The 11,398-nt window shown below is 31.3% G+C and overlaps 1 protein-coding gene and 1 pseudogene across 2 annotated transcripts; one reads left to right on the top strand and one right to left on the bottom strand.

The window, feature by feature from the left end:
- The first annotated feature begins 538 nt into the window (after nucleotides 1–538).
- On the top strand, nucleotides 539–1,323 carry LOC122004426 (annotated as a pseudogene).
- Nucleotides 1,324–3,962: 2,639 nt separating this feature from the next.
- On the bottom strand, nucleotides 3,963–8,428 carry LOC122005985 (V-type proton ATPase subunit G-like). 2 transcript variants are annotated; one of them, XM_042561271.1, is made up of 4 exons: nucleotides 8,275–8,428; nucleotides 6,111–6,208; nucleotides 4,406–4,506; nucleotides 3,963–4,329 (listed from the first exon to the last, which is right to left on the bottom strand). In XM_042561271.1, the coding sequence occupies exons 2-4, from the start codon at nucleotides 6,196–6,198 to the stop codon at nucleotides 4,186–4,188; spliced, it is 333 nt and encodes a 110-aa protein (XP_042417205.1). In that variant the 5' UTR covers nucleotides 6,199–6,208; nucleotides 8,275–8,428; the 3' UTR covers nucleotides 3,963–4,185. The 2 variants fall into 2 exon arrangements, with proteins under 2 accessions (XP_042417205.1, XP_042417206.1); XM_042561272.1 differs by having other exon boundaries at nucleotides 6,111–6,205; nucleotides 8,275–8,423.
- Nucleotides 8,429–11,398: the final 2,970 nt, after the last annotated feature.

Raw genomic sequence — 11,398 nt, forward strand, 5'->3', positions numbered from 1 at the left:
TTGTAAATGGTAATCTTTGTTGATATATTGTGGGAACTGGGAAAGATCCTTCTTTTTTTTTTTCTTTTTGAAAATCTTTGATACAATTTTATATATAGATTTTGAGCATCCCACGCATTCTATAGTTTGGAAAGTATGCTGATTGGAATGTGTTTCCTGAAAATTGGCAAATTGCAGTTTTGTTTTTGTTTGATGTACCTAACCTTAATACCTTATGTCGCATTTGGTGCTAGATGTTTCGAAGAATATAATAATATGTCAATAGAAAAGCTGATATAGTTAAATGATTAAAAAAAATGTATTATTTTTGTGATTATTCTAGTTACATACAGGATAGATACCTCTTAATATAGAGGTTTACAAAAGATTCACTAAAAGCAAAAAAGAGCCAAAAAAAAAAAAAAAAAAAAGGAGGTTTGATCTCTTCTGATGTATGGATAAAAAATAGGGATCTTGATCTTTTCCTTGAATTAATTCTGTATTCAAGTCTTATTTGCTTTGTCCTTCTTGATATATTTTTTTTTTGATTTGTTCTTTCATGAATATAGCTAGCCATTCTCATGAATATATAGTCTTGAAGTCTTCAGATGAGCGTGAGAAGCAGAATGAACTGCACTACTGCAGAAGTGAGGTGCAGTTCCAGATGATGTCCCTCTATATATCTTATTTCAATATATAGATAGTTCTGTTTTTATTTTGGCTACAAGAAAACGGCTAAGCAGCAAAGAAATTTTTGTCTGCAGATATTAGGAGAAAGCATCAGTGAGGTGAAAAGAGTTGCAGACATGCACGAGAGGAAGTTAGAAATGGCTAAGAATGCAGCTGCCTTCATTGCTCTTCCAGGTGAGACCCAAGTGAATTATCTGAAACAATCTCAAGTCAACTTATAATCCCCAAACTCTTAGGTGGCTATGGAACCATGGAGGAGCTTCTTGAGATAATAGCTTGGTCTCAAGCTCTCAACTTGGCATCCACCACAAACCAGTGAGTAATGCACACAGCTCATCTCTCAGTCATTCATGCACACGCACCTAGCTATCAAATTCCAAAAGCTGGAAAAATATAATCAAACCACCCTAGCTCAATTTGCTTGATTTGAGCAGGTTGGGATTCTGAATGTGGACGGTTACTATAACGATTTGATCCAACTGTTTGACAAAGGAGTGAGAGAAGGGTTCATCGAGGACTCTGCGAGTCACATTGTCATTTCGGCAGACAATGCGGAAGAACTTCTAAGGAAAATGGAGGCCAAGGCCGGAGAGGAGAGGAGGAGAGAAGCCAACAAGAAAAGGAGAAGCAGCTAGTCTGCAGGGCCTTCTTTGTGGATGCTTGCAGGTTATAATTCAGAAGTTTTTATGCAGTATGCTGACCAGATAATTAAATTTTTTCCAGCTCGTGTATGGTTTTTGAATATTGTGATATCTGCTAGTTGCTGTTGTTGAGATGGAGGAAATTTATCCTTGCATTCTTTGTATTTGCGTATCTTGGCTCAAGTATGATTTCTGAATTATGTGATTGCATATTGTGATATCTACTGATGGAGGAAATTGATGGTAAAAAGATTGAAAGCAAAAAAACGAAAAAAGTTAGAATATGGAACAGTATTTTTAACTTGTCTTAATACTCAGTTCATGGGAAATTCGGCTAAATCGGTTTATTCAGTTTTTACCGAATAAACCGATTTTTTTTCGGTTCGGTTTTCTCGGTTTTTCTTGTGAAAATCGGTCGGTTCGGTTCGTCTAAAAAATTTCGGTTTATTCGGTTTTCGGTTTATTCGGTTCGGTCGGTTCGGTTTTAACCGAATGCTCAGCCCTAGTCTTTGTGACCATATAACTTTTATGAATTGATTTGGATGAGTGGGAGATGTTGGGCGTTGAGGAGACGAAGGGGCGCCTCTTCCCCTTCATCTCCTTCATTGATGCAAGCGTCAAGGAGACGAAGGGGCACCCCTTCCCCTTTGTCATGCTCAATCTTCTTATAAATGGGTGTCCAAGTCTATGATCCAGAGAGCAGGTAAAAGAAGAGAACGAAGTTTAAGGGTGTGCAAGGAGAACATCCAGTAGAGAAGGATTTGGCTCGTGGAATACGAAGGGTCATTTGATTCTCTTGTGATTGATCTTCTCACAATAAATGAGAAGAACTTGTTGAGATCTGCTCATTGTCATCTACTATAAGTGTTTATAGATTTTCTACCGAATTTCTTTCATGCTTTACAAATGTTACAGTTAGTACAGTAGGTATGATTGTATTTGCCAACTTAAATAACTTTGAGCAATTTTGATAATTATTAATATCTTCCATCCCAAAGTATAGTAATATCGATCTCATGACAAGATATAAGTAGGTAAATCATAAGAGACATTTTATCTTAGTGTAATGACCCTTTATATGAAAAAGATCAACCTTCCAACGAGATATTTTACACTCACTGAAATTAATCTCAAGACATATTGAAACAAGCATTTATACAGATACTAAGGGCATCCGTAGTCGTAAACCTCTTAAAGAGATTTATGCTCTGCCACATCATTATCACATCAAAAATTAAAAACCTTACTTCTTTTAAAAACCACTCTCTATTATCATAAAACCTCTCTCTTTTAAAAACTTCACTTCTTTTAAAATTCTCTCTCTATCCTCTCTCTACTATTTTTTTTATATTCTCTCTCTACTATTTTTTTTATAAACCTGGTCCCAAGATTTTGATACAGGTTTGTAAAAAAAACTATAAATCCCACCTATGTAGTGAGCGAGGGGTTTATATTGAAAGATTTATAGCATATATTGTATGCTATAAACTTCTCACTGCAGTTGTCCTAACTACGTCAATTCGTGAGGGCACACTTTTGATAATCAATATTGATACGATAGTAAATCTAATTTTAATCAAATTGGAATGATTTTAATAAATTTAGCCATCTTGATCAAATTTGTAAAGCATATTTTGATATAACAATGTTTTCATCCGTTGGGATTAGATTGGAGCAATTTTATTATAAACAATTATATTCATAATTTTTTTTTCAGTTGAGATGAGCTATTCAATTTATATCAATTAATTTTAGTGTGATCAATTTAATTTAAAGAAAATTTTTTATTGATTATAAAGATAAATCATAAAATATTCGTGACAGATAATCCATCATTTAAACATTCTTAAGTCAACCATCTATTAAAAAAAATTCATCCGTTAATTTACCGAACTTAGGACTCTATTATTAGATTGGAAAATTGAGAAAGTGTCCTTCCGCTACACCATTACCCCAGGAACTGTAATTATATTCATAATTTTTTTTTTTTTGTAATTTAGATATCCAACTCTTCGAACTGATTAATTTTAGAGGTGATCAGTCTAATTTCATGAAAATTTTTCATCGATTATCAGGATCAATCGAGAAATGCTCATAGCTGATGACTCATCAACTTAGTATTCTTAGATCAATCATCTATGAAGAAAAATTTATCCGTTAGAGGTGCATAATTTTTTCAACTCAAATTCCCAGTTGTTCCCAAATTACTTACGAACTCTAGTTATTTTTTCGAGTCAAATTCCCAGTTGTTCACAAATTACTAACGAACTCTAGTTATTTTTATATCATTTTAATTTAAATATGATTAAATTGAAGTTGAATAATTTGAATCAAAATCAAATTTACATCCTTTCAAATTATAATTATATTCTGCATAAACAATTCGAATCCTCAAATTTTATCGAACAAAATTTATTTATATTTTCAAGTTTTGAATCCAATTCAAATATAGTATATATTATTATTAGAGTTAAATTTTAATCCAACTTTTAAACAAGCTCACAAATTTTCAGTTATTGCATCGTTCCATCTCACGGTCAAACTAAAATGTCTCAAAACAAGTACACACGAGCTGTGACAGTGTACACAAGTTTCAAAACAAAAAACACACACACAATTCTTCGATAGCGAAATCATACAGCTTTGTGAAACTTAAATAACAATTGAGTTTGGAATTTATTCATATGACGATAATCTTGACAAAGTTCAATGCTTCGTATTGGTAAGAGGAGCCCAAAACACCACAAAAAAACCTCATCCGTTTGCTTATTCAACGAAACAAGGAACGCAACATGGAGTGTACAAACAAGCATTCTAGCTCAATAAATTCGACAACTTGTTCAAAAAGACTTCAACCCAGTCGATCTCACGATGACTAGTTCTTCACGGTTGTGACATGCTTCAAAAGCATTTGAACCACATCATCCGAAATATCTGCAGACTGTGAACTTAGGTGGTGGATCTTCTCTTCAGTTTCTTGTTCCAGGCGCTTAACATTGGCTCCAGAATCTCCACTGCTCTGTTTTATTACGAGTAGCAAATTGTCAAGTAAGGCACATGCTTGATAACATTTTCTTGGTCCATTCAACACATACCTGAGCAAGCTTCCTCTGGAACTCGGCTTCCATTTGGGCGCGATATCCAGCAATCTCTTTCTCTGCTTCTTCTTTAGCTTGCTTCAGCCTTGCAGTTTTACCTGTGTCACAAGAAAACATAATCACACTTCAACATATTCAAATGCAAAAGCCTCTTATCCTTTTGTAAACATGATAAATGGCCTAACATTTCCTTTTTTGTAAACATGGGATCAGTTTAAGACTAATCGGCACAGACAAGAATATAAAATTCTAGTAAAGTTTCATTGATTGTGCCGTCGAAGCTTAAGAATCATAGTATCTCCAGTCCGATGGATACAAACACATATGGGAGAGTGATTATTTTGGATAGGTATATTGAAATTAGTTGCATGCTCTTTGGCGATGAGGCCTAGATTTTTCTTCAACATTTCTTTCTATGAAGATGACACAAAGAAATCTGTGCACTTGGTTGTACTAGGATGGGGTTTGCAGCTTGACGAAAATAAGAGAGAGCATATTATCCCCTCTCGATAAGATAAAACAAAATATATATGTGCATAAGAGTAGCAATGTAACAACCATATGCCCCAACCATTTCGATTTGGCTGTGGTCTTACCTGTCATTGAGCTCTATGTAAAGGAATATCATTAAGATTTTCTTGGCTCCCCTTTTTCCCTCTCACCTCTAAATATGCGATCACAAGTGAACAAGCAAACAAACTCTTAAACTCGTGTTGGCCTCTAGTTCTTGAACATGTTTTCTATCAACATTGGTAAAATAACCAAGAAGTGGATGGCAATTCATGTTTTCAACTACTTCTAATAACCTTACATGAAATGTGAATGAAAAGGACAATTACTTTTAATAAATCACCAATATAAGATAAAGTTGTGCAAAATGATTAGCTGTCCATAAAAAATTGACACAGGAAACAGGGTGGGTCATATGAAACCTTTATCAGTTCTATTTGGATTCACATGGGATTTTGTCAGTTGTGCATATTTACCAACAATATGGTAGGGCATAGGAATCAAGAATACTTCAATGAGTAAATGGATTGTTGTGTTCTTAAAATGCATCTTCACAAAAATCAAATTAAATATAATGTGAGACGTTCAATCTACCTAATGGAATTTCTTTTTTAAAATATAATAGGTATATCATTGTCCACTGGCTACCCTCCTGAACTTCTTTCTATGTTTACATAGGTGAATTATTATCTGTTGTTCCCATATAATAAAAGTTTGAAAGAGCATACTAACATAATCAAAACTAATCTAAATGATCTAGATATTATTAAATACAAATAATATGACCTAGCATAGAAATCAAGATAAAATCTATATATTCATACCTGACCTGAGATAGCTAGGACATTTGAAAGAGTTCAAGAAAATCAAAATGACTGAGATATTAGTGAAAAATGGTATTTATATAGAACTATCAACTCAATGAGATAAAATTAATGTTACCGACAAGAATAGCTTGGGAGTCTAAAAGAGTTACAAGAGCTAAATGATTGATGTACTACAACTAACAAGACCTTTCATAGAACTAAACGGGATCAGATCCATGTAGATGACACCCAAAATGTTGAGGCATATGTAGCCAACAGCTATACAACAAAAATTCCTTATAGAGCTTACAATCAGGGGATATATGGAATAAAAATTTAGACATAAGTTCTCCAAATCAGAAATTTCAAAGATTAGAGGAACTAACCATTTCTGGCCTCATTGACAATGTGCTGTGCTTCCTGCTCTGCAGCCAATAATTGCTGAATTCCAGTTTGACGCCTGCTAGTATCCATCTCCAATCTTCTGTGAAGAAAATAAAACAAGGATCAACTCGTCTATATTTGAAAAGTATTACAGAACATTTGATTTTCAACAAAAAATGATCATTGTCATCATCATCACTATTAAGGGTCAACCACAAGGGTGTTACCTCTCCAATCGACCATACTCAAGGCTATATTGCTAGTAAAATTCAAATTCATAAAATCATTTTTATATTTACTGAAAGTACACTAGCCTCCCTCTAGCTCTTATAACCTCCACTAGATTCAACTCTTCTACCTATAGAATCCGATAGTTGTTTTCGAGCATGCCCATAACTTCTCACTCCTTTTATCATCTAGTGGAACCACACCTAATTGCTATAATTAATTAGTGTGTTTTTATTTAATTCTTTTTACAAGCTCCACACACCAATCTTGACAGTCTCATCTATATCATATTAACTATCCACAGAACATGAGTGATTACAGTGAGAATCAACACTTCACACAAATGTTGACGATGAGAATGAGTAAAACTTAAATAATATGAAATATGAAAGCTTATCAATGCATGTTTTATACAATTTCATATTCTTGTAAGAGGTTTACTACACAAGTCTCTGAAACATGTTGACTCAAATTATATAGCTAAAGAACAACTTAAATGCCCACAATCATATACTAAATATGAATCCTATCCAATAAAGTATAACCAAGACGGATTTGCCAACACATTCTGATAAAAGCATTAACATTAAAAGTATGTAGAAAATAAGTTGACTTTGGATTCTGCTAATTAACAAAATGTTGGGTTTTAGATTGTGTTTCAAGAGTTACCATAATTTGAACAGGCATAAAAAAACAAGATAAGGAAATTACCGATAAAAATTAAATGAAATAATAGTGTTGAGTAAAATGTGTAATGGAATCAGCAATTTCTCATTGAGCATGCTAAAATGGGTAAGTAGCCTACTCTGTAAAAAAAAAAGAAGGGATCGAACTGTCTTCATACAAGCCATGGAATTAACCATCGGATTCAAGTAAACTTAAACCAACTTCTAAAAATTATCGAAACGAAATCAAAAATCACTATGAGGAAAGAACCATGGAACAAATAAGTTTATTGCAGATACCAACTCCAAATGTGTAAAAACTTGGGAATTCAATCCTCAAATGAGAAGACCTGTAGGCCGACTGACTTAAACTCCATAAGGTTAAGATTGATTTACATTTTAAATTACCAAGTTCTATTAAACATGCAACTGTTATTATAAATATTTAACTACAATAAGCACAGACCAACGGCTTACTTTAAATATGCATGAAACTGAGTGGAAATCAGAATAAGGAAAGTTAATTTTCATAAAGCATGGACAATCCCAAAAGAAAGTATTAAAATTAATTGATTTGTTTGTTTAGTTATCACCAATGGTGAGTTTAATCTCAGTTTCATTGAAGGGATAAGTCAAACAATAAATTGAGAGCGAAAGATAAGTTGAAGAATGGATCCTGGATCGCTTATTCCTTTGACAAAAAAAGATGTATATTTGAAGAGGTAAATTTAGCCGCCCAAATTCTATGTAAAGTTACATTGACTATCAAAAGTGGTTTATCCTCTTCATTTCCATCTGTTCACGGAAACAATTCAGAAGATTTTCTTTCATCCCTCCAACCTTCCTTCCATTTTTTACCTTTTTCCAATGCAGCCGCCCCTTTATTTACTATCCCTTCGAGGAAGCAAGGCATTAACCTTAGCCAGGCCTACATTTACAGGCATATTCAACCTATCAACACTTCTTTTTGTTTGATTGTTTGGAACTTCCTTCCAAAATAGACACAACTAGTGGCCTATCTAGATCTAGCAAAAAAGTCAACTTTTTTCAAGGGAAAGACGGAAAAATTAGCAAAGGCGTTGAGTGGCTTAAACAGGGCCAATCAATCCTTCGATCCTGTAGATCTAACCAATAGTATTCTTCACCAAAAAAAATCCGATAAAAAAAATAGAAGCAATAGAAACAAATGGACAAGAAATACCACGGTCCAAGCCATGTACAAACAAGCAACAATTAACAGAAGGAAGAAAAACGAGAAGCGATTACGATCTACCTCCTCCTGCCTTCTAGCCAAGAGGCAAAAATGGGGAAGAGGGATGAGCTGCGCCTCCGGGTTGCGTGGCCCTAATTTCTCGAGTTCAACCCACGGAATCGGAGAGCTGCGCCTCAATCCTCACGACGACGTGGGCTGATTCGTAATTATCGATTGGGGAAATTTTCAGTTAAATCCTTGTAATATTTTTAATCTAAAAATAAGAATTTAATTTTTCGCTTTGCGCCTTGCAACTCATATTGTTGGAGCATTACGTCAATTAGCAGCCCCACGTGTCGTGGAGTTGATACGCGAATAATAAAATTAGTTGATTGAGTAGGAATTTATGCCTGTAAATTCATTCTGCTATGATTAAGGAAATGTTTGGTTAAATGAATGAAATGAGAATGAAAATGAAAAAAAAAAAATCAACTAATTATATATATTTGATTGATTTTTATAAATTTAAAAATTATTTATAAATTATTATTCTTAGATTCATAATCTAAATATTATTTTTTACTATTATTTATTCTATAATTATTTACTTTTCTTTATTTCATTATGGGTCGGCTACGAGGAACACTCGAGGGGAATGTTGCATTAGGTCAATTAGTAAGTCAAACGACCACTAAATGAGTGGATGAGTTAATCGGAGTCAAATAGATTAGTTAGGTTGAATTGAGATAAACGAGTCAAATAAGTTAATTTGATTGGATAGGTCAAACAAGTTTATTATATTTGACAGGGGAAATATGTCAAACAATTGTCGTATAAGTTGATGTGAATTGATAGAAAAATACTATGATTTAATGGATTGACAAATTGAAAGTCAACTAAACGAATAAGTTGGTTGAGCAAGCACTGGTGAACAGTATGGGCCAACTAGTTATGTTTCATTTGATCGATGAATAAATGATCAGTTAGGTCGATTGAGTCAATTGGACTAGTCATACCTAGTTAAGGCAAAAGATAGATTAAATTAGATTAACTGATGGAATTTTAAATTCAATTAACTCATTTTTTTTATTTAAAAAAAACATTAATTAATTAATTAATTAATTAATTTGGATTTTAAATTTTATAAAATTAATTAAACCAATATATTTTGATTCAATTTTTTAATATCAATTAATTGATGGCATAATTAAAAATTGATTAATAAGAAAAATTTTGATTCTTGGTTCAATTTTTTATAGTAAAATTTGATCGAAAATCGATTTAACAAATGTTCACTTATTGGATCGATTCCATTTTGAATCGATTTTTTACCCGCTAGTTATACCTATTGGACTCATGAGGCTGATGATATTCTATTAGTTGGGTTAAAGTTAGAATAAAATAATAAATTAGAGAAAAATTCTCAAACATAATTTTAACTTAACTTTGCATGTAGTCCCAATAAAAAAAAATTATTTCCGCTTTCTACATATAAACTTTTATTTGTTTCAACTTTCTCATGTAAATATTGTTATCTAATTGTCCCTTAGATTTTTTTAGATACAAAAGATCTAAAAATGTGTATAATTCCTCTTAAAGTCAGTATTTTATACTAAAATAGAGTATATTTTCTATCAAAATTACTCCTCATATTTTTTAGGTACAAAAAGTCTAAAAACGAGTATAATTCATGTTAAATTCAGCACTTTATACTAAAATTGAGTATATTTTATATTAAATTTAGCATAACTTTTTTTCCTACTTAATATAATTTCTTCTAAATTCAGCATCATTTAAAGAAAAATCTAATATATTTTCCATCCAATTGAGTATCATTTAAAGAAAAATTAGTATATTTTTCATCCAATTAAGGTGGGAAAAAAATTATGCTCAATTTGATAGAAAATATAATAAATTGAGTATAATTCCTCTTAAAGTTAGCACTTATACTAGAATCTGAGTATATTTTCTATCAAAATTACCTCTCGTATTTTTTATGTACAAATAGTCTAAAAACGAGTATAATTCTTGTTAAATTCAGCACTTTCAAATAGAATCGAGTGTGACTTTTTTACTGCTTAATATAATTCCTCATAAATTCAGTATTATTTAAAGAAAATTTAGTATATTTTTCCATCCAATTGAATATCATTTAAAGAAAATCTAGTATATTTTCTATCTAATTGAAGTATTTTTAGATAACCATCTAATAAAAAAAAAATCTTCTACTAATTTACTAATTCGTGAACCTTACATATACATTGTATCATTATCTTAGGATAATCTAATGGATTTAATGTTTGAGTTAGACTGGGTGTATTCAATCAAGAAATTGAATAACTTTCATTTATTTCTTTTAACGATAGACTTTTGTGGAGTTGATATATTTTTATTGACTTTTATAGAATTTTGTATAGTTATGAAAAGAATTCCATGGAGTTCTATAGACTTTTTTGCAAGACTTTTACATACAGTTGTAAATTTTATGGAAACTTGTGAATTTAAGGGGGTGTATTCAATCTTGGAAAAGTGTAGGCGGTCATGGTATCACACGATTTTTTTTTTTCAAACAAAATCTAAAATAACTAATAAAATTTATTTTTTTAAAAAAATAATAAATAACATACTTGTCCATAAATAACTTTTTATACTTTTATCTAGTTATGACTAAAAACAAAGAGAAGATAACGTCTCACTTAAAAAAAAAACTTTAATAATATAATTTTAAATCTAACAATATTATAATAATTTTAAATATTTTTATTTATAATTTTGATCCAAATTAACCTAAAATATTGGTCAATCTTTTAATTTGGTCAAACTTTTAATAAAATGTTAAATTGATAAATTTGATTAGTAATAAAATTAATAATATTATTATTAATTTGATTAGTAATAATATTATTAAAATAAATAAATATAAATATATTAAATTTATTTAGAAATTTTAAAAATTTAATAAATTTTATAGAATATTTTTAGGTTTAATTTCATTAGACTTTATTAAATTATCTATTAATTAAGTTGAGAATTAATTTGATTTTTTAATATATATTTTATATTAAAACCTACTGTCTCAAGTTTCTCTTCCCTCTACGCACAATGCCGTAGTCCAAATTGACTTCGACTTCGACCTGCTTGTAAGTAGCAACGGAAGCATCACCGGTCACCTCAAATAATTTTTCTATTTGTTTTTCTCCTTTTC

The sequence above is a fragment of the Zingiber officinale genome, chromosome 7B (assembly GCF_018446385.1).
Source record: "Zingiber officinale cultivar Zhangliang chromosome 7B, Zo_v1.1, whole genome shotgun sequence".
Classification (NCBI taxonomy): Eukaryota; Viridiplantae; Streptophyta; class Magnoliopsida; order Zingiberales; family Zingiberaceae; genus Zingiber; species Zingiber officinale.

Excerpts from the sequence above, each read along its gene's own strand:
- LOC122005985 (XM_042561271.1), bottom strand. The coding sequence starts at position 6,198 with ATGGATACTAGCAGGCGTCAAACTGGAATTCAGCAATTATTGGCTGCA. Across the intron at positions 4,507-6,110 it reads TGTCAATGAGGCCAGAAATG|GTAAAACTGCAAGGCTGAAG; the intron begins GTTAGTTCCTCT and ends CTTGTGACACAG. Across the intron at positions 4,330-4,405 it reads TCCAGAGGAAGCTTGCTCAG|AGCAGTGGAGATTCTGGAGC; the intron begins GTATGTGTTGAA and ends GTAATAAAACAG.